This window comes from Apteryx rowi, unplaced genomic scaffold, assembly GCF_003343035.1.
Source record: "Apteryx rowi isolate R43461 unplaced genomic scaffold, aptRow1 scaffold_505, whole genome shotgun sequence".
In the NCBI taxonomy this organism is placed as follows: Eukaryota; Metazoa; Chordata; class Aves; order Apterygiformes; family Apterygidae; genus Apteryx; species Apteryx rowi.
The window spans coordinates 89,720-112,531 of NW_020450767.1; the positions used below are offsets into that span (position 1 = coordinate 89,720).

Genomic DNA, 22,812 nt, shown 5'->3' on the forward strand with positions numbered 1-22,812 from the left:
ATTTGTTAAACACTTTACTTCTGAATTTCAGTACTAGCTTGGAGTATTCTACATGTGAATTTAGCCACCTGGCATATAGCTTGTAATGCACGCAGGTATTACAAGAGTTGCTGGCTTGGATTATCCTAGAGATTGATCCTGAATCTTGATGCAAAGGGAATAGGGCTGAGAAACTGCACAAATGCAGACCACCTTTTTCAAAATCATCTTTAATCTTGCACAAAAAAAAAGCACTACATATTGGTTCCATTGCTAAGAATGTGCAGATATGATCATTCTTAAGTTTTTGCAGTACATTTACTGAAGTTACGCTGAATAAATGTAAGAAAAACAACTTTATATATTTGGAAAGAAGACTTTAATAGTGTTGTTATATAAGGTATTGGCCAACTCAAGGGGGTCATCTTCTCTTACTGCTGCCATTATTTCCAGTATTTGACTAAAAAAGAAAGAATAATATTAGTAAACTCTGAAACTCAATACTGAATATACTTGTCTACTGCATGTGTATGTACACAAGTAACTAAGACTGATCTGGAATAAAAAACTATTCTGAGAGCAACAGGGAAGGTGCTCAGATATGCAAACAGCTTCACTTTTAAGTCACTAACTTCTGTTCCCTTTACCTGGAACACTGGTTGCTCACTGGTACAGATTCATCTTTGGTCTTTTGACTCTTGTTTGGAGGTAATTAAACAGCTTTCTGTTTCAAAGAAAGTGTCATTTTGTGGGTGTCTTTATCGATAGTCTTCATTTTCAGACTGAAATTTATTAGCCTCCTTTCAAGGCTAAAACTGCACTCTAAACAGACACTGGTCTATGGCAAAGCTTAAATTCCTGCCATAAATTTATCTATTTTGAGAGTACAGCTGCCAAAATGGTTCATTCCTGCTTTCCATTTGTCTATATTAATTTTGAAGAGTAAGTTCAGGTGATAGTGGTAGTACATGTTAAATGAGCACTTTTAAAAGGCCTATGGCCTTGGCACAAGCCAGGCAAGATAAGAGGAAAAAAATGGGGTGAATAGTAATTAAAAGAAACCCCAAGTCCTAACCTTTCTCTGTACTTATTTTCTCATGGTTTCCTAGCACCTAATCATACTGAAAAAATGCATACTCTGTACAATTCCTAAGAGGTTTTCTAACATCTTACCATTTAACTAGAAGTAGGAAAAAAAAAATCAAACTCATGGTAAAGCTGATGAACCTCAAGCTTGGTGGTGGTGGTTTGGGGATCTTGCACTTAACTTACGTAATAGCCAGACTTCTTTTTGAGGAAGGGAGGGTAACGCTCCTTTAAACTATAGTTGGAATGTAAACAACTGCTTCCTTAATGCAGAAGCAGCCCATTTCATGCCCACTCCTGGGCTTTGGAGCCAAACAGCTGCTAGTAGGGGAAGCTACTAACTGTTCATCGTTCCAAGAGAAGCTGAGGGGCAATCAGGCTGTTTAGCTACAGGGCTACCCAGAAATAAGTAAGTAAGTAAGTTTTAAATAACCAAGAATTTAAGCCTTGAAGTGTTTTGTTACATATCTGTCCCCCATTGGATACAGTAGGATTAACCCATGTTACTGTAATACTGTTTGTGTGAAATCACTGCAGGGGGGAAAAAAAAACTTGAAGGCTAAAGTTTTAATGAAAATAGCTTCCAAGGGTAGGTTTGTAGTTTTAAAGATTTTTTTATACACACACAGCAGCAATATCTATCATCTCCAGCAAAACTGAAAGTGGTCTTGTCTCTGAAAAAGACAAGTGGGAAACTCCTCCTGCCAACTTAGCTATGATAAACGGTTGTGGTCTGATGTTACTTGCCACTCACACTGGATCTTGTTGTTTGAGAAGTCACAAAATACCAATTCTCACTTACTTCATTTCTCCTAAGGTTTAAGAGGTTCTCAGGTTACTAACCTACAACTAATATGGGCTACAATTAATTTTAAAGGGACAGCACTTCCAAAATAAGGTTGACCTAAACAAGATTATTTTATAAAGGACACCAAAACCCAAAGTATAGCACTTGTGTACTGCGGTAGGGCAGACTCCCTGCCTTCCCTGCTGTGGGGTTTCTGAAACACTTTCACTGTAAATTACAACCAAGGCAGCAAAGATGGGGGGGTGGGGGGGATGTTAACACATACAGGCTTGCCTAAATAGCCTTATTCAGTAACAGTGGAGGTGCCTGACTCCCACAGGTCCTCAACTCATTTTCAGAATTTTTTTTCCAGTTAGCCTCTTCCTCTACCCCAAAAGCCCTGGCTGACCCCAGAAGGTCTAAAATACTAAAAGAACATTACAAATTATTATTATAGCATAAAACATCTGAACACTAGTACATGTCACCAGGTAAGCTTAAACTATGCTTTTAGCATGACTGGTGGTCTTTTCTGGAAAATGTTTCTTCAGGTCTCCTAACGAAGAAGCAGAAGTCCCTTCAGTTCTCAAATACATTCTTGTACAGATACCTTGCCAAATTCCTAGATACTTTAGTAGTACCATGGGAAATATTTCAAAAGGCAACAGGTGTTTTATACAACTTTCCATAGAAATATATGTAGACTTCATAGCAAAAGAGAGATCTTCTGATGAAGCAAATAATAGGCTTTGCATTTGGATAGGTATAGCTGTGAGTTTTATTTACTGGGTTGAAATTCATTCAAATACCATAGCACCACAAGAGAATTTCATGAATTTCTTTTTTGGGAGTTGATAACAAGATGACAGAGAAGGTTGGTATAATCAACCAACCAGACTTTACTACAAGTTGTAAGTCCATCTTTTACAACTGTAGTCATCTATCAGAGCTATTCAATGGATATAACTAAACTTTTTCATTAAAACAATGATACGCTTCCCTGCTTTTCACTGTGTCTGGGAGGGAGTGTGTGAAGGTATGGCAGAAAACAGGGCTTCTGTCCTTTCAGATTCTAACAGTGAGTGCACAAGCCCCCAGAGTTTTAACAGTTCTTGATGTTGACTACGGTTCTTCATATCTAAACTGTATCACAGGGTTTTGTGAACCTCAATACATTTTAAGCACAGTAGCAGAATGAAGAAGTGATCCTAAACAATTTCATGTCCCTGTAGTTTGTATCAGAAAGGCCCCAAGACTAGTCTGCTAGGGAACTGGGAGAAGTCATTTATAAATATGACTTCTTATAAAGGACTTCTTTATATGACTTGTTGTTTATATCTACTCAATATCGTAGTACTCTCCACTCTTGAGAGAATCACACAGCTCTTGCGCTGAATTCGTTTAAAAGCAACTGGAGCAACAACCGAGTGAAATTTATTCCAGTCAGGTTCCTTTACAGAATATGGCCCCTTATGCATTGTATTGAGTGAAAAGATAAAAACAGTACTGGTTTCACTTGCAGGGAGTTTTTTGTGTTGCTGTGAAGCACCTTTTTAAGTTCTTCCACAACCTGTAAAACAATACCTTGCTCAAGGTTAAATAAATTTAGAATTCATTTCCATTTACTACATTTCCAGTGAAATTTTTCCACTTTTTTCTGTAAAATGAGATTTGAACTATTTTAAATAATATTAATATAGTACACTTACATTATATGGCAGGGTTCATTTCTGTCCTTCAAGCAGTGCCCTATTTCCCATTTCTTTTTTGTAGGAAATGTAGTTTTTATGTATTTTGATCCCGCATGAGTATTTTTCACTCCACACCAAGGTGCATCTAGTTGCATTCAAGAAAGAATTAAAAGTATTAGAAGTCCTTACAATCACTTTCTAAAAATTACTTCTCTTCCTGTTTGAAATGGAATTTAAGAGAGTTGGACAATTTAACATCTTCACTGCCTTTGGATTTTTATACCAACACCATCAGCACTTAAAAACATCAGCAATAGTACATAACACTAACTTCTGTTATAAAAAAGATCACTAGATAGATTACATGCATTCCACAAAGGTCATGTATACTTTAACAGGTCTGTGCTTCAGATGTAAATGAATAGGAGGGGGGGAAAAAAAAAGACAACCCTAGCCAGTCAATTAAAAAAATAATAATAATAATAAAAAAAACCCCACAGCTCATTATCCCAGGAGGTATATTCCAGCCTTCTTTCATCTTATTCCATTTAAAGAATTGGTGTTTCCAAATGCCATTACTGCTACCATTGGCAAGGTCACAGCTCTTTATGTAATCCTGTGTTCCACACATCCACAGCAAGCTAGATGTTAAAAGATATTCAAGCAGGATTTTGGTTCCTAAGTACATGTAAAAATCTGGGCTTCTACATTTGTCCTTTTCCTCTTCACCCATAGTCTCAGGAACTGACAAGGCAGCTTAGTCCTTCCAGCAGAAGGCTGAAAATGGGTATTTCTGGAATCTGTAAACTGCTTTCTAACCTGGAGAAAAAGGTAGTCCTTTCTCTTCTCCCAATTTCTTAGCTCTTGATTCTGCCTTATCATTGCTATACAAGCATATCTCCTTATCTAACAGTGGTTTAGTCACAAAAAAGGTTGATCAAGATATAAAATCTTACCAGTCTCTATCATTAATCGTTCACTAGGAATGGATTTCAGGGTTTCCAAGTTAGCTTCTGTTTTCAGTGAACTAGAAAAATCACAGTTAGGAAGAAAATGTGTATAAAAGTAATTATTTTGCCTGTTGAAGTGTTTTGTAGCAAAGGCAGCTTCCTAAATAATTTTGTAAGTGAATAAAATCTGCTTCATCTTTTAAAAGCCCTGCCTGCAAATTCAGGATTTGCAGAAAACAGGAGGTTTGGGCAGTTATTCACAGTGAAACTGTCTCAACCTAGCAAGGGTGTAGAATTCCTACCTCCATTGCCCTACTCACCTGGCCTCAACAACCCACACAACTTAAAAAGTCAGGCTGGCTGGCTTTTGGCCAGATGAATACTGAGAATTCAGGCTATTTAACTAGTATATGAGGCTAATCAGATTGCATTTAAATTACTCCTGGGTTTGACAAGGCAGCTTAAAATTACAGAATTTAAATAGTCCTCAAAAGGACTGCTTCTGCATCCCACAACCTCATTTATTTACAAACAAGGACTGAAGGATAGTAGGAAGGACCCTAAGACAAGATTAACTCACAGAGCTGTGAGTTAAGAACTTTTTGTAGCTAACAGATTTACTGTAATGAGTGGAATTCTAAATCCGTCAACAGACGATCATTAAGAGTCTACTGAGCTTTGAAGACTTGACCTGATTTTTTTAAAAGAAAGTAATCAGAGTTCAGTAGAGCTGACATCTTAGAATAGTTTTAATTCTTGAAAAGAACTTACCAGCCATTTATTCCAATATAGAGATCTAAATCTATTATAGCAGCTGCTTCTTCCTTTGTGCCATCAAAAGAATGTACCTGGAATATATTTATATATGTCATCATTTAAACACCTGTCATCCAAAAGTATGTATTAATTTTTATTTGTGCTATAAATACCTCTGATGGTATGTATTACACATGAATATAAACATTATAAAGATGTGGCACGGCTCATCACGGCTGATTCTGAATGCGGGCAAAGCTCAGGCTGAAGCCCTTCAGTACTACAAGTAGAACACTGCAGTAAGAATCTGTGACCAGGTTTCCTTAGTGATAAATGTATGTAGAAAAGGACTACACAAAGCTGCTGCTTCTGGCTCCGGAACTTGCTGAGCAATGGACAGCTGGAAGACTCTACAGAGGAAGTAGTGCCGTGCTCAATTTTTACCTTCTTCCCTCACTACTCCCTGCAGGCTGCTGTCAGAGACAGAGTAAGAGCGGTATTACATTCTACACAGACTTGGTGCGCTGGAGCTGGAGAGAGGGATGGTACCTGCCGTTCTGTCGGCCCGGGGCTAACGGGGCAAGGGACAGGTCACAAGGTGTGACTTAATGCATTTGGGAGCTGCAGCTTCTCAGACCCGAGCGGAGCAGAGAGAACTGCCTGCTCTTCCCTGCTGTGAGGGGAACGCGCCGGTGCAGAGAGCGCCTGCTCTTAGTTTCTCTGCTCGCAACCAGTTTTGCGGAAGAGAGGAAGGAAGGAAGGAAGGAGAGATTGTACAGTATTACATAAGAACAAAAGTAACATGCAAAGTACTGAGCTAGGGGAAGGTTTCTGCGGTAAGGGCGAAAGCTGGGGACTGAGATGGTATTGTAGGAGATGTGGTCCAATGTCAGCAAGAAAGAACAATCCAAACATTTATTAGTTTGGGGAAACTCTGCCATAATGGAAACCAGAAAGAGCGTTGCCTGGATTTTTTAATCATTTCATTGAAAGTTTTTCCTACTATGCTTTTGAATTAAAATACACGATCTGAATTGCTAAAGACAAAGTAATCGAAAGTTACATCTGGATATAATTTAAGAATGGTGTCTGATGGCTGAACCAAATGTTCGAGGTTATGGCTTATACTGGTAATATGCATCTGAATTACCTTCGGTCTGAATGTGCTACATCTACAGACACTGTAGAACTGGGAGAGGCCAATGTAATTTATAAGGTGCTTAAACCGTACTTCTGACAGGCCAAGAAAAACTGCTCATGTCAGCTGCCGAGTTTTTTCTCAGTCTATCCTCTTACCTTGCAAAAAATTGTTGAATAAGCAACAAAAATAAAAACACTAGAAGGGATTGGAAAGTGGTTACTAATTTGTAATAACTTAAATCACGTAAAAGGAAACCTACTCAGATTCCGTGGAAAACAAGAAGTCACATACTAAGGGATAATATTCACACACATGCCCACCTCCACCCACAATATCTACACATATGTTTATCTAAAAATGAGCGCTAAACTGAAGTTTATACTTACCACCCCTCCCACAAATCTATCTCTATTTCTTCTCATTATATCTGAGAAATGAAATGAATAAAAATGTAAGAAAACAGCTTTATAACAGAAAAAGGCAAAAGATTAAGATTTTCAGATTTTTTTTCATATTCAGTATTTGTTACTGCTTGAAGCTTTCAAACAAAACCCACCTAAAAATTCAGCATGTGAGTTCCTACAATGGAGAAACATTGGCAGTTCTGTTTGTTCTGACAGGTCAAATTGTTTTTCAAAATATCTGTAAAATAAAGAACACTTAACCAGAAACTCAGTTTAAGAACAAATAAAGACAGCAGAAAAATGTTTCCATTGCTTGTATGTTTTTGTCCTCAAGAATTAAAGACATAATGGATTTGCCATGCAGACGTTCTTATTTGTACAAGGATTTAAGAATTCAGTTTTAAAATGAACCCTTTCCCATGGTATATTCATATATTAGCAATCTGTTTTGGAAGACAGATAAGCAGTGGCCAAGCACAATACTGGAGGAATCTATGCTACGCAAGTGCTCTACTAGAAGCTGTCCCTTCCCAGCTTTTTTTTGATTGCTGTTTTTTGGGGAGAGGTGGGCATTTAAATGAAAGAAGAACTGACTTCTCCACTAAGTTTTGAAATTTTAAGAATGGAAGGGAGTATATATCACACAGAACACCATCTCAAGAAGCCCGTGCAAAAGCAGGGAAAGTGAGGGAGCAATATGCAGACTTCTGTAGCCTCAAATGGCCAAAACTGGTTATCAGAGCTCGCTGCCCTGTAAAGTAACACATTAGATTTACTGTTTGCTCTTCAGTGAAGGTCAAAGTAATGCCTGTCTTGGGGCAGAACAAGTACCAACATTAGACGTTTTATTTCTGCCTTTTGTCTTCATTCTTTCAAAATCTTCAACTGTTTCCCTCCTCCCCGTTGTGTGTCTGCATCCTTTCATCATCACTCATTTTTATCCCTCTCCTACCTTCTACTCCTAGTATTCCCTTTGAGGAATCAGTAACAGCGAGGCAGCAGTCCTATGAAGAGACACAGAAAGGTGGGCAGAGGGAAGGTAGGTAGCCAGTTTCCCCAATGCACTTTCTAAAGGAAACTAATTAGCACTGAAATAACCCTGTCGCCTGTCATTTGTGGCTCGTTCAGACCCCAGAGGATTATAATTTACCATTTCTGGCTATCTGTCTGCCACGCTACACCAAGGCATGCAAATTGCAAATGCTGAGGAAACATGGTAGAGGGACATATGCATGGTAGAGGGCCAACACTGCCTAGCTCGCTCAGCCTGCATCCATAATGTGCAAGATGACATTATTTGGACAGGGCAGGAAGGCAGCGTTGCTTGTCCAGCAGGCTGGGACCATCTGCACATATTGGATTTCTTTATGTGTTGCTGCTAAAAGCAGTCCAGGGCACTGGGACGTTCCCATCATCAGGTATCAGAAACACTTCAAAAGGAAGCTCCAATGTCCCCATACTGCTGCATATGATTCATATAGGAATTGGTAGAAAATGGGAGCAAACCATTGGTTTGATTTACGTTTTCGTACCATAAAAACAAGAAGTAAAGACAATATAAAACAAAGACAATGCAAGTGGGTTATTTAAATTTGTTCAATTTTCACTATTTTCTGTTTATTACATGTTGCTGCTTCTCTGGTATAGTTAACTTCTTTATCAGTGCAGATCTTTCACATATAGCATGTGAAAGAGTAACGTTAAAAAAGACATGAAAATTCACAGCATGCATTACAGTTGCTTAGTATTTTCTAGATACAATAGAATTTTAACTGGAACTCATGATTGCTCTTGTGGTTAACTGACTAAAATAGCTTGATTCAGAAAGAAAACTAATTTTTTTAAAGGCTCATTTCATATGGAAATGAGGTTTGAGAGACTGGTCTGCAAATAAGCTCCCTCAGCAAATCCAGAACCTACTGGTCAACTTCAATCTAATTTTGAGAGAAGGGCAGTGGTCTTGAAGATACCAAGTTGTGTGCCCTGTGGAGGAGAAGACAACTCAAGCTGCTTCTGCTCTTAGCAGCAATGAAGCCCAACACATGCTGCTACTTACTCTGTCAAGGGGACAGGGGATGTGGATGTGGAAGTTCTCAGAGGAAAAAAGGAAAGGGATCACAGACCCGGGAGAAGTGTGAAGAAACCAGACGTGGTGGTCAGGATGGTAACAACATAAATCAGTACGAAACCAAGCCTCACTAGCTCCACTGCTTAAGGAACAACTTTTTTCTCTTGGGCAAGTAAAGTGTCATTTAATGTGCCTGTTCTGTGTTGCTTCTCGATTTGGAAGTTCGAAAATATTTTTGCAACATGCTTGTTTGCAGGTTTAGTTTTGACCATAAAAGTAAGTTTAAATGTGGTATTTTTAGTTTTGGAATCCAGCCACTAAAGGAGTTGAAGCAAACTGGTCTTGCTGAGGTGGAGGCTCTCTAGACAAGAAATTCTGGATCCATATATGAATAACAATGCACGTGATTTGGGGTGCTTCCCCCCGCCAACTCCGTTTGGTTAAAAAAAACCCTCTTGTTTCCCATGTTGCTGAGCCCCACAAACCCAGCACAGTCACTACAGCAGAAGTGAAATCTCTATATACTCCTCGATTTATAATGTGACCTTCATTATATATAATAGGAAGGCAGTATCTTCATCTAACTACCATTTGAATCACCATGTGAAAAGCTATGTGAAAGGAGGACACGAACAGTTTCTAGGGCTGATTCAACACAGGAATTTCATCCTTATTGGCTTTTTAATCCAAGATATTGAGTGGAAGGATCATTTTCATTTTTATGTGTGGAAAATTATCCAGAAGAAAACAAATCATAACTAACTAGAAAATAATGATTAAACATGAAACAAAACAGAGAAGTAATGCTCAGATACCATCTACTGGGAAACAGTCATACCTCTCTTCTATGGAGTAACTTGGCAGCTGCTTGCTAGCAATCCTAGAGACTGGTAAAACACCTGAACTCCAGCTGAGCTGACAGCTGGTGAACTGGCCCCTCAGACACTCCACCCTTCGCTTTTCTTTCTTAGTTCACTTACCAAGCATACCTCGAATATTAACTTGAAGAACCTGCCATCTAGTCTGAAAAAGGTCACAAGAGTCAGACTGTACCTAACTCTGCAGCATTTCATTAGCAGAAATGGAAACCACAAAACAATCCAAAACCCCGATCATGTTTCACAAACATGTGAAGGATGAATACTAGGGAAAGCTGAACATTTAGAAAATAGGAACTTTACAAACATAATACTTACGCACATTTTTCCTTGGGACTTTCCCTTTTTCTTTGTTCCCTCATACTTCTTGCTTTCTGTCTTTCTCATCAATCACCTCCTTTTAATTGCAATTTCCAACAAGGGTTTTCAATACAGCTCTTAGAAACTAGATTTATATACTTCACACAATTCACTGAAATAGCATCAGCTAGAAACTTTCTGTCATTATCAATCTTAATTAGAAAGGAATCACCTATCACTTTTAAAAAGTGATTTCTGTTCCACTTTGTCACTTCTTTCCTCGTACCCCCAAATTTAAGTGCACCCGATTACTTTTCCACTTGTCCATCAGCTGCAGTCCATCAGAAAAGAAAAATCAGATTTTTTCCTTAAATTTTCTCATCAATAACAGGAAGGCAATAAGAATCTTAAAATACAATACTCCACCAGTGTTTTAGTTTGCCACAAAAGATAAACAGGTTATCCTCCAAACTGTGCTTTGCTGAACTTGGTGTACACTGAATTCTACCCCAAAAAAAGGTTCTGCCCGCTTGGCTAAGTATTTTACTATATGACTGTAGTATTACAAACAAGAGATTAACTCTACCAGCTGCTAATATGTGGCAATTAGAAAAAACACAACTAACCACTGCCCCCCTGTGACTAATTCTACTCAGAGCAGCAAAATGCAAGCATGACTCATTAATCCCTCAACTCGTTTGAATTTATCACCTACCTCTTCCAGTCAGCTCCCTGTGTAGACAGAGCTTATCACTACAAGAATATGAGCTGATTTTCGGGACTATGCTAGTTTCTTTCTATTCAGTACCTATGCTGTAGATATTACTTCAAAGTACATCACTCGCCAGCTCCCCAAATTACCTATTTCATCAGCTTTCCTTGATTACCTTGCTCCTAGCTAAGACCTCCCTTATTAAAAAAAGGCTTACTCTTGTTCACTGCTGATTTATCCGATTTGCCAGTTCTGTTCCCTTCCCCAGGCCTTCCATTACAACAACTGCACTCCTCCTTTGCACACTGCAGTACTGTCATTCTCCCTGTGAGAGTCTCCAACAGTTCTTGAGTACAAGCAAGAATGAACATTTGTCACGCCCAGAAACTCAAAAATTCTGATTGATTTCACAGAAAAGGACTTGCTAAGCCAATGCCAGGCAGGTAGTTTGGCAAAATTTAGTGTACAACTCTGCCTGAATGTGGGCCTCTTTCTTTAAGGTCACATTTCTGTCAAAAAAATTTTTTTTTTCTTTTTTTAACTTCAGGTCTATATCTCACAAAATGTTACCTGGTAGAATACAAGATGGAAAATATTTCTGTAAACTACTACAAAGTCGATTTATAGTTATCAGAAGTTTCTTACTTGAGTTGGATGTCCTTTGGGCAAAATTCTAATCTATCAAAATCTACAAACGGAGAGAAGAAAACACAGTTAGTTAGTAGTGATGGTTTTTTTTTCCCACCATATAAAGGAAAACAGTAATATTGAAGTACTAGGTTAATGCTTACCTAGGCCACATTCCCCAACTGCTATTATCTTTGTCTTATTTTTTTCAATCAGATTTTGTAATTCGGATAAATACTGATCAGGGTTACTCTGCTCAAATTCTCCACAGCGGGTAGGATGGCAGCCAACTGTACTGTAAAACATGTCTAAAGCAAGAAAAAAATAGCAAATTTATATAAATTATAGCTATTATCCAGATTTTTTTTTAGCTCATAACTTAAAAAAAACCTCCTTCTGAATGTCTTTTTTATCTTTCTGATGGTTTTATTACACTGATATTTTTTAATGTAACAATGGCAGACAGTATCTCTACATGGGTCTTTTTAGAACACATCATTTAATACACTTCAAAACTGCAATTCATAGTTGAATTATTCTGTTGGAGAAGCCCTCAAAGAGAAATATGACTTGTTCAAAATGGATCAGGTTATCCCCAGCTGTAAAATTTGTAGATAGCATGTCAGTTCCCTTGCATGTCTCCGCATTAGCACAGAACTCATAGAAACAACATGTGGCCCGATTTATCTAAAAATCTAATCTAGACTATCTAAATGCCAAACTAAGAGTACTGATAAGTGCTTTTATGGAAGATGTAAACACATGAAAAAGTCTTGAATACCTAAGGGCCTGAGCAATGTCACCTAATATTAAAGCCAGTCCTGTTTTGGTTGGGGGGGATGGGAGGTTGGGCCAGATTACCTCCTCAGGTTCATTCCAACCTAAACTATTCTAAGATTATATTTTGTAAGCAGCACTTTAACATATGTTCAAATATACATAAGTAATTAGCTGAATGATATTTGTGAAAGGAAAAAGGGTGGGATACTTTCCATTAAGCAGAAAGAAAGGGAAAGCTAGGAGAACCACAAAAGAGAAAGACACCTCTATTCTTCATGCTGGTCGTGATAGCTTGGTAAGTAAAAAACAAACAAAAACCCACCAAGCAACATGTGCTCCACAGTATACAAGCATTTCAGCTTATTTTTGGAAGAGGGCCTTGTCCTTTCAGAAAGGCACGCAGTTTGATTTTCCTAAGGATCTGTATTACTTAGAAATACAGATATAAACTGCAGGAAAGACTGATTCCCTCCAACACCTAGCGATCTAAGTAACAACATGAAGAAACTCATGAACAATACATTCATCCCGTTCCGAAACACAATTTCTGTTTTTTAATCTGAGATTCTGTCAAGACCTCTAGGGACATGTTCCTTTAAACTGTTAATTCCAAGAGAGAAGACTGTATTTTTGACTGACAAAAAAAGTTTAAAGTGAGGATACCATTAGTCTGTGCCAGCTGCAATGCATCTTTGCTATCTTGTAGACTTCCGCCGGTAATCAAAAACTTGAAAGAAGAAAAGTACTGTCAGCCAATGCACTCAGCTTTGAACAAACAGCCGCAAAACGTTTAAGAAAACACTCAGATGCAAATAAGAATGTAAACAAAGATCAGAAGATAATAATTGCTAATGTATATATGAGAAAATTTCATAAATCAATAACAAATCTCAGTATTCCTTATGAGCTAGTACTGATGTACTAGGGACTAGACTGGAATTTCTTCTTCATCAAGTATCTTCCACACCAACTATTTTAGATCATTTAATAAGTAAAATGCTTCTATTTGCAGCAATATTAACTTCATTACACAGCGATTCAAGAAATTTTACTTTTTTTTTTTTTGCTCAAAGAATGGTATTCAGAAAAGTATTCTCCCTGTCTTACAGTTGGGGAAACAAATAAAAAAAAATAAATCACAAAACAACCAAAACATATTAAATAAGTAGAAAAACCAACAAAAGAGTCTGTATCAGGGCCAGGTTTACAAATTCAAGAATTTCTGTTTCCAATCTTATATTTTGACCTAAAAATCAAAGTTTAGCATACCAGATTGCTGCCAACAGTTTTGGTTTTTTTAAACCATCTGCAGAATCTACACCCTAGATCATAATCCAGGAATCTCATTCTACGACTACACTGCTTTTGGACAACAGTTATCGCTTCATATGCTCCGTACCAGACTGGTCAACGCTAACTCAGACGTTTCTGCAGTACGCTCCACTACAGGGTGGACGTGCCCCACTGCTACCACCCCGGAAACAAATAAAGCTGAAACTGACTCATTCCACATAAAGCACAGGACAAAACTTCACCAAATTTATCATAAATCAGCAGCCATATGGGCACATATACATATTTTCAAGTGAACAGATCAAACTTCAAGGCGAGCAGAAACAATCCGGGATAGAAAAGACTTCTGGCAGGGCACAGGACAGCAACATGACCTAGTAAGACTGAAAACATAGCTGTGCACAGCGACTTTCTGCATTCTTTTTCTGAATCTGCTGAACATCTTGAAAAAGTTACGCAGCCAGTCTCTTCTTGATGATAAAACAGGAAAATTACCACTTACTCTCAGAGGGTGGTATAAAGATTAAACAAGGCTTGTACAGCACATACATAAGCAGTAAAAGTGACTATGATTCTGTATTTGCTGTATTCTTTTTTCCTCTCCCAATTTCCTTCTAACTCTTTCAAATGGGAGTTTTTCAGCAAACTTAGATGCTTGTTCTTCTGCAAGAGGAGGGTTTATTTCTTCAGGGGAAAAAAAAAAAAAGAACCCACCAGCCTTATTAGCATAGTAAAACAGCTTTGTAAGAGTGTTCAATGTATTTTGTTTTAATTCCTACTTTTGTCCTGAGAATTTATTCAGTTTAGAGAGGTACATATAGGTGGGTTGGACTACTATAACTAAGGGAGTGCGGTCCATTACCGAAAAGACTATATTTTCAGGCCAAGAATTCCAAACCTGCTCATAATGATGCAATTTTAATACATATAAGTTAATATTTACTAGCAGACATTCAGATATGTCATCTGTAAACATTCATGGGCATTCCTAGATTTTCTGCTGTCACCAATTTACTTTACATATAGAAACATCTGAAGGATCACAGTCCTGACAAGAGTTTTTGAGTTGGGTCTACAGTGGTAACTATTGAGTAAGAGTCGCACAAGCTACAAGAAGCCAGTACTGGCTGCCTATAATATAACTAAAATGGAAAAATACATATTGATTGCAGTAGGCCAGAGAACACCTGTTAAAACTGTGCAAGACAAATTCTATGCACCTATCGCCTACGATATCATTGAACTTAATTCATGAGTATCTAATGATCTGTGCAAATGAAAGATAAAGCTCTGCACAGAACATATTTGCTTTACGGTATTGCAGAAAGTTATTGCATTCTCCATAGCAAGTTCCAGAAATATTGTTTTTGTAGTGCTCCACTATCAAATCAAATGTATTGGAAAGCAGTTAAAATATTAAAGAAATTTTCTAATGATAAGAAATTACCTTTTTAACACCGACTTTGACTGCTCTCTCTACCACATCTAGAAAGTCATCTGCAAAAGTTCGCAGAAACATCATAAGTTAAACATGAGGTTTTACAGTATAATTTAACTACTTTTGAACTATAAATCACTTTCCTGCAGTCAAAATGCCCATAGATCATGAAAAATCTTTAACCACATTTGATTAATCCTTAGAAGGGAACAAATGAACGCAATAATTGAAGATCTGATTCAAATCTAAAGAAATCAATGGGAATTTTTCATATATTTCAACAGCCTGCTTGCTTTTACCTCTGTATCTAAAGACCATGAGAGCCAAAAAGCATCAGTTATAATGAATAACTATGGTTCAGCAATGCAATACTGTGACAGCTTTTATTTTTCACAAGGCTCAGACCATTTTCTTTCACGCTATTGGGTGTCTCCTACTATATATACAGTATCAGTAGTTTTCCATTTTTCTCTAGAAGCACAGTTACCTGCACAATAGCTCAACAGCAGTTGAATATAAAGGAATGTATGTCACTGAACACCTAACTTATTTTGTTGCAGTTTCTGCTTCAAGCACTTGTAAATAATAAACCTCCAGTCTGTGAGAAAAAAAGAAATCCTAACCTCACCTTCTGACAAACTTTTTAACAAGAGACACTATCTTCCAGCAGATAAAAAGAAACATTCACCTTGATGTTTCTGTGTTCCTCTGTAGATCCCTCTGAACATAGGATCTGTCAGGTTAATACCAATATCTATGAAATGAAAACACCAAGAAATAGGGAATTAGGTGTTACAGTCATTCTACGTTTCATTCTGAGAACTCGCACAGTAGGGAAGACGGTGAAAAGCAAATGTCTTAACTCCTGAGAACCACATTGACAGGCAGTATAAAGCTTAAGCGTGAGTCTTCTTACAGAATTTGGGAGCTCGCTCCTCCTTACTAGGAGCGAGGAAACAGTCACGTTTTGGCCCTTCGGGCATCAACGCCAGAGTTACTCACGAGCATGGGTAAGGCATGCCCTCATGCTCGCCAAAGCAAACGCGCGTGTGCTACTTAGTGCAAATAACTGCGCGTTTCGCGTGAAAATAAAGGCTTTAACTCCGCCAGCGGCCCGGCAGGCCGCCCCGGGATCAGTCAAGGCTCCTCGCAGCCGGCAACGCGCCGCGGAGCGCGGCGAGGCGGAGGCCGAGGCCCCGCGCAACCCCGCCGCAGCGGCGAGCCCCGCGCGGCTGYGCGGCCAGAGCAGCCGCGACTAACGCGCCGCCGCGCAGCGGGGGGGGCGGGGGCCTGGCGGAAACCCTCAGCTGCGGCAGAGCCTCCGGCGACCTCCGCCGGGCCCCGCTCCGCCGCAGCTCGGAAGGCGGCAGCGGGACACACGGGCCACCAGGCACGGCGGCGACAGGGACGCAGCCCCCCCCTCCGCCCACGTCCCCCCCTCACCGATGAGCTTGGCGCGGCTCATAGCGGCGGCGGCGGCGGCGGCGGCGGGCGGGCGGCGTCCTCCAGCTTCCCGTCAGCCCCCGCGCGGCGCGGCGCGGCACCGCCCCGCGCCGCCTGAAGGTGAGGCGTAGGGCGGCGCGAAATGGCGGCCTACTTGACGCACCAGCAGAAGGTGCTGCGGCTGTACAAGAAATCCCTGCGGCACCTGGAGTCCTGGTGCATCCACCGGTGAGGCAGGCAGGGAGGGGATCGTGGGGAGAGGGAAGAGGCCTAAGGTCTCTCCTGGCTTGCTCTGTTCTGCTGTGCTGCCCCCCGGCTTGGCGGGGCCGCCGTCCTCTTCCTTCCCCCCTCGCCATGGCAGAGGTGGGGAGGAGAAGCCTCCTCAGCCGCCTGCCTGTGCCCGCCGTGGAAACGGGCGCTGTGAGAACAGGAGTCCCTCAGAGGCCCGCGGCCAGGCCCTGTCTTTGCGCAGGGGTAACTGGTGATGTTGCTGTGCTTTATTTCTGTGTCTGGTTGCCCTTTTCTTCTTCTTTTGCTCCCCATTACATGTACTGCGTTTGTCACTATGCGTAATCTCTCTATGTAGAGACAAGTACCGCTACTTTGCCGTCCTCCTGAGAGACCGATTTGACCAGCACAAGAATGAGAAGGACATGGTGAAGGCCACAGAGCTGCTGAAGGCAGGTGAGGAAGAGTTTTGGGCAAACCAGCATCCTCAGCCTTACATCTTCCCTGACTCTCCTGGGGGCACTTCTTATGAGAGATACGAATGTTACAAGGTAAGGTGGCCTGTAAGATTGTGTATTAGTGTGCTTGGGAATAACATGCTTACCTTCCTCCTCTTTCAGTGAATGAAAAAGTGTTTTAAACAGCCTTTCATTGGCCTGTTGTTTGACTCAGCAGTATCAATAGTTTACTGCTGTTAAAAGTCTTATTGCTTTGATGGGAGAAGCTGTCTGGCTTGTCTGATCCTCCAACCTGAAACTTGCTGGTCTGTCAGAAGACAGCTAGCTTCTTTTTGCTGGAATAACCTGCCCTTTTAGCAAGTTGGAGCTGCTCAGTGATGGGTTGGACAGATCCAGTGAAATGCGGCAGAGCTGTGAGAGGAGTAAGGGCGGAGGAAGCAGCACTACCCTTTATGGTGGCATCTGCTCACAGCCTTGGTTTCACTCTGGTCCTGTCCAAACTTTGATGTTAGCTTGGTCTGTTGGGGGACTTCTCTTCACTCAGTCCCATTGTTCCTCCAGCAGTTTGAGCAAGGGTACGAATGATTGTTTCCCTTGTTGTATGGTAAGTTGTAGTGCTAGATAAGTATTTGAGAGCCATGGCGTGTTAGCCTTAAAATAGTAATATTCTTATAATTTAAGGTACTTCTAGAGATTTTTTTTTTCTCTAGATTGTTCTGTTTACAAGTAAAGAAACCTTGGTTTCATATAAAAACATGGTGTTTTGGCTTTCTTGGCATTGACTGTTCTAGTGTATTTTTTAAAAGTTGATATAGAGAGAGTATGCACCAATTTTTCTCCTTCATTTTGAAGAAAATGCTGACACTTAAGACTAAATCTGGTCAGGTCTCTATGCATAAAAAGCCATATGAAAGAAAAAAACTGACATAGGTTTATCAGAGGTGGAAAAAAGATTTAGGAGTGAATATGGAAGAAAGGAACGACTAAGATTAATGCCAAAGTATTTGCCATTTAACAATAGTAGAGGTAACRATGATAAAGTATAAGAATCCAGCAGGAAAAATGTTGGTTAAGTAATAAGTGGTCAAGATTGGTCTTGATATAGAAATATARACTCTTATGGTTTTTTTTCTTCTTTTCCCTGTTTTTTATGCTAGAACTATACTTTAACAAAATTACTATCATCACAAGGATTTGGTTTGTTGCTATATCAGTGATTGATTGTCTATTGTGGATGTGGCTACTTTAAATGTAGCTCTTAGATCTTCCTCTATTTGATGGGTTTAGTTGGTGTTTGCTGCATATGGAGGGGTGTGTATAAAACAAACAAAAAATATATCTATTATCTTTTTAATAGCAGCTTTGCTATTATTGTTGAGCCTAATTAGTGGTGAGAAGCATAGCAGGAAACTGGAACTGTAAATGTCACTGGATGAGTGATAGTATTGGAGCCACTTCTTAACCTTCCTAAGATGGATTTTTTTGGTTGATGTTCCTATCTTTAAACTGTCAATATTCAGTGATGTTGTTGCAGAATTCTAAATTCTGCTTTTATTTTTGATCRGGCATCTTAGAGGTCATATCATAATCAATATCTTATAGGCCACTAATTTTTGAATAGCTGTAGGCGGCAGAAGTGAGCTGTTGGGTTCTCTGTCTTTCAAAGAAACTGAATTAGTAGTTGTAGGAAAGGATCTGTCTAATCCACTGCCTTCAAGAGTAGGAGGGGAAGAAATGAGATCTCTTCCATTAGATAAAATTACTTGGAGAGCTTTAAAGTAAACTGAGATGACCTGGGATCAGTCTTTGGGCTGCTGTGATTTAAGCAAGTCACTATGACTTTTGATAACCTGTGAAACCAAGATTAAAAACATTGACCTCTGACATAATGTCTTGTGATCAACAATTCAGATAACTCTTAAATTGTGTTTTTATGTAGTACTTTATTTCATGGCCTATTTACCCATTTTAACACTGATTTCAATGATCAAATTTAATTCTTTGTTGCGTACATATATATATATATTTTTTAACATGTGTGTTAAAAAACACGTGTGTTTTCTTTTTTTGTTGGCAGCTTCCTGAATGGTGTTTGGATTTCTGGCATCCTTCTGAGAAGGCAATGTATCCTGATTACTTTGCCAAACGAGAGCAGTGGAAGAAGCTGCAGCTGGAAAGCTGGGATAAAGAGGTCAGTGCTTGTTCAGTGCAAAGTGAGCTCCTACAGCATGCAAGTATTTTGTGTTACATGTAGCTGTGTTTTTGGAAAATATTTTAGGTGAGAACAGTGAATGCCTACTGCAATCTTATTTAGACTGTGCTTTATTAGAACTTTTAACAGCATGAAGCACTGACTTAAAATGCATATGCAGATGTCAAAGAGTTATAGCTTCTTAGAGGCTGTGAAGGGAATTTTAAGGTAAAGCTGAACCTGCAACTTTATTTCAGTTAGTGCAAGGCTGTCGTAGCAGTTTTGCTAAAGGTAATTCCAAAGGGGAATGAACAGAGATTAATGACCAGAGCATTCCTCTTCTGGTGTTGTGAAGCTCTGAACACTTTGCAGTTGCACCTTTGAAAGTCAGTTGTCACAGTGTTCCACATTTGGGAATCCAGAATAATTTCTGGCCAACTTAGGTTTAGCTTCAGTTAGAAAAAGTTGCTGATGTTCTTAGGTTTTTTTTTTTATAATTTATTATTTATTTACTTATTTTAAGCTCAGTTGTAGAGAAGCGGCTGGATTRTATGTAATGTGTCATTTTTACCAGAATTAGCATAGGGACAGCCAGCACCTATGCTGCCTCAAGAAGCATCTGTTGAAAACATCTAAAGGGCTGTTGGTGACATGCAGAAATGGAAAATCTAAGAAAGTGCTTTTCTAGAATGCTGCTTGAGGTCTGAGGCCTCCTGACTTGTATGGAAGTTGTTCAGGACGTGTAATTATCTGCAAGCTTTCAAAGCAGGAAGGGAATACGGTCTGTTTTTAAATTGCGATGGCAGACATGAATTAGGAAGAAATAATGACCTTTTAAGTAAAACTTTTCTTGTAAGTCACTAGAACTGCTTTTTAATGGCACAGTGTGAGCCTGCAATGATTACTGAGTTTGTAAGTGAATACTGAGAAACATGAAATGTGTCTGTCAGCTTGACAGAAGACATTACTGCGTAGTCCCTCTCTCCCAAAACTGGGGCCAGTTTCACTTGCTGTCTGAGCGCTTAAATCCACAATGTGGAAATGGTGGTAGTACGTACTAAAGCAATTGTATATCTTGTCTTCTAGATTAAGCAGTTAGAAGAAGAAACTCCACCTGATGGTCCAAAAACCGAAGCCTTGCCTCCAGCTCGTAAGGAAGGGCATCTGCCACCACTGTGGTGGCAATATGTAACAAGACCCCGTGAAATCCCCATGTAAAAGCATAAATTTCCTGTGTGAATTAAAGCGGTCTATCTTCTGTAAGCAGTAGACATGTCAGTAAACATACTACTGTAACTAACACAAAATAAAGCTGAGTAAAATAAAATGGAAGGCATTTTTTGGTATATTGGTCTCCTATTATAGCATACACACAATTATTTTCAGTTTGTGAAGTGTATAATAGATGACTTAATATTTACACTGTATACCTGTAATGTTAAAGCAATGACCTGCATGTGAAAAAGTCTTAATGCCAGAGCAAGTTTGCTGAAGGTGAACACAGCTTGCAAAGATTAATCTTGCTTGAATTTGTGGTACTGCAGATAGATGGATAAAGTATGGATGGTACTTCACCCAGATTTTAACTTCTGTTAATACTTCAGCCTTCTCAGATGGGTGCCAAGCCTACTTACCCACTTACCTTTGCTCCTTGCGTTGAGCCTGAGGTCCCAGAGGAAGAGGGGGAGAAAGGCACAGTCAGCTTTCTGCCTCCTTCAGGGTGCCCTGAGAGCCTGCAGCCCTTGGCAGGGAAAGCTGAGGTGTTGATGACAGAGCAGTTGCATCATGCCAAGCTTGGAACTTGCACCAAGTTCCTAAATATTTAATTTCCAATTTAAGTGCTCAAAAAAACTGGTTTAAAAGAAAATGCCAGCCCGTAATATCTGACTTGAAGCTATAATCCCTGCTTTCAAGCATGAGTRTCAACCTGTGCCTTGGAAAAGTTAAAACAGATGCAATGTCAGTAGATAGCTAGGAAATTAATGAAATAAATAGAATTAGCTTATGAGGCTGGACAACTCCCTGAACAAACTTAAATTTTTTTTCAAAGTAAAGTACTTGGTCTTACTGAGCTATAATATAGAATGACAGATTAATTTCCTTATACATAAGAAAATTCCAATATCTTTCCTCCACAAAGACTAGGGTGGAAAAGGTTACAGAAAAAGTGATCCTTTTCTTAGGGGAAATAATGCTAGTTAAATAATGGCCTGTGCAGGGCGTTGGGGAGGAGAAGGTGCCTAGTCTCCAGCAGGAAACAACATGCAAGTAATTGGATGCTTAACTGGGGTATTAGAGCTGGTAGCAGAACAGGAACCACCCACTGTGCCTCTTTGGATGATTGCCCTTCTCAGGCTGAGCAAAATGTTAGACTAGGCCGCTGTGAAGTTCATCTTCGTTCTTACGTATTCCAGCTCTTGCAGGAAACTCTACTCCTGAGACTGAAAAAACTGGCCAAATAAAACTACATGTTCCCAGAGAATGAACATGAGCTTAAGGTGGAAGGAGAAGCAGATTTGTTGGAGGCCTGGATCAAAYGATAAGCAACTAACCTGAGACTAGCAGTGAATGGCAAGAGCCTGCCTGCCACTGTAGAGAAGGTGAGCGGAGGTAGTCCTGGAGGAGGCGGATGAAAATTACTGAGCAATTTGGATCAGCCTGGTAACTTGCAATCTGGTACCCCATGCAGGCAAGGTGGTAAATGCTTGTGCTAGCGCTGGAGTTTCAGGCTACTGACAGCAACAGACAAGGGCTTTGGTTGCTCCTGGAATGAAGATATTTTTACCTTGCTTACAGGTAAAGACTTCTTGCCTTCCCAACTTAACACTATTAGAAGTTTTTTGGCTGCATTTTTTTAACCTGGATAACAAATTTTACTAGACACAAACCTTCTTCATGTTGTTACACTTCCTTGCTGCCATGGCTGAAATTGCTCTAGAGCACCAGACAAATGTTCCTCCCTGTATGAACTGAATTTGAGATGTCTGTAGAATTGTATCAGTAAAGCTGTGTTCTGAGGAATATAGTTCTTGTATGCTCACTTATCACAGAATCACAGAATCGCTGAGGTTGGAAGGGACCTCTGGAGATCATCTAGTCCAACCCCCCTGCTCAAGCAGGGTCACCTAGAGCACATTGCACAGGATTGCATCCAGGCGYGTTTTGAATATCTCCAGAGAAGRAGACTCCACCACCTCTCGGGGCAACCTGGTCCAGTGCTCTGTCACCCTCACAGTGAAAAAGTTTTTCCTCATGTTAAGATGGAAGCATCTGTGTTTCAGTTTGTGCCCATTGCCTCGCGTCCTGTCGCTCAGCACCACCGAAAAGAGTCTGGTCCCATCCTCTCGAAACCCTCCCTTCAGATACTTGTACACGTTGATAAGATCTCCTCTCAGCCTTCTCTTCTCCARGCTAAACAGGCCCAGCTCTCTCAGCCTTTCCTCATAAGAGAGATGCTCCAGTCCCCTAAYCATCTTTGTRGCCCTTCGCTGSACTTGCTCCAGTAGTGCCACATCCCTCTTGTACTGGGGAGCCCAGAACTGGACGCAGTACTCCAGATGTGGCCTCASCAGGGCTGAGTAGAGGGGGAGAATCACCTCCCT

The 22,812-nt window shown here is 40.0% G+C and overlaps 2 protein-coding genes across 7 annotated transcripts; one reads left to right on the plus strand and one right to left on the minus strand.

Annotated features, from left to right (window-relative positions):
* Nucleotides 1–189: 189 nt before the first annotated feature.
* TATDN1 (TatD DNase domain containing 1) lies at nt 190–16,431 on the minus strand. 6 transcript variants are annotated; one of them, XM_026079939.1, is made up of 13 exons: nt 16,334–16,431; nt 15,579–15,644; nt 14,900–14,949; nt 12,823–12,886; nt 11,544–11,687; nt 11,398–11,440; nt 6,947–7,032; nt 6,777–6,817; nt 5,265–5,341; nt 4,500–4,570; nt 3,562–3,688; nt 3,402–3,422; nt 193–439 (listed from the first exon to the last, which is right to left on the minus strand). In XM_026079939.1, exons 1-13 carry the CDS (start codon nt 16,353–16,355, stop codon nt 337–339), a joined length of 915 nt encoding a protein of 304 aa, XP_025935724.1. In that variant the 5' UTR covers nt 16,356–16,431; the 3' UTR covers nt 193–336. The 6 variants fall into 6 exon arrangements, with proteins under 6 accessions (XP_025935725.1, XP_025935727.1, XP_025935724.1 ...); XM_026079940.1 differs by lacking the exon at nt 3,402–3,422 and having other exon boundaries at nt 190–439; XM_026079941.1 differs by lacking the exons at nt 12,823–12,886; nt 14,900–14,949.
* On the plus strand, nt 16,418–20,542 carry NDUFB9 (NADH:ubiquinone oxidoreductase subunit B9). Its single transcript, XM_026079945.1, has 4 exons — nt 16,418–16,561; nt 16,920–17,112; nt 19,097–19,210; nt 20,297–20,542. The coding sequence occupies exons 1-4, from the start codon at nt 16,476–16,478 to the stop codon at nt 20,426–20,428; spliced, it is 525 nt and encodes a 174-aa protein (XP_025935730.1). The 5' UTR covers nt 16,418–16,475; the 3' UTR covers nt 20,429–20,542.
* The last annotated feature ends 2,270 nt before the right edge of the window (nt 20,543–22,812 follow it).

Excerpts from the sequence above, each read along its gene's own strand:
- TATDN1 (XM_026079939.1), bottom strand. The coding sequence starts at position 16,355 with ATGAGCCGCGCCAAGCTCATCG. Across the intron at positions 11,688-12,822 it reads GCAGCTGGCACAGACTAATG|ACATGTTTTACAGTACAGTT; the intron begins GTATCCTCACTT and ends TTCTTGCTTTAG. Across the intron at positions 5,342-6,776 it reads ATAGATTTGTGGGAGGGGTG|GTACATTCTTTTGATGGCAC; the intron begins GTAAGTATAAAC and ends AATATATTCCAG.
- NDUFB9 (XM_026079945.1), top strand. The coding sequence starts at position 16,476 with ATGGCGGCCTACTTGACGCACCAGCAGAAGGTGCTGCGGCTGTACAAG. Across the intron at positions 17,113-19,096 it reads AGAGATACGAATGTTACAAG|CTTCCTGAATGGTGTTTGGA; the intron begins GTAAGGTGGCCT and ends TTTTGTTGGCAG. Across the intron at positions 19,211-20,296 it reads TGGAAAGCTGGGATAAAGAG|ATTAAGCAGTTAGAAGAAGA; the intron begins GTCAGTGCTTGT and ends CTTGTCTTCTAG.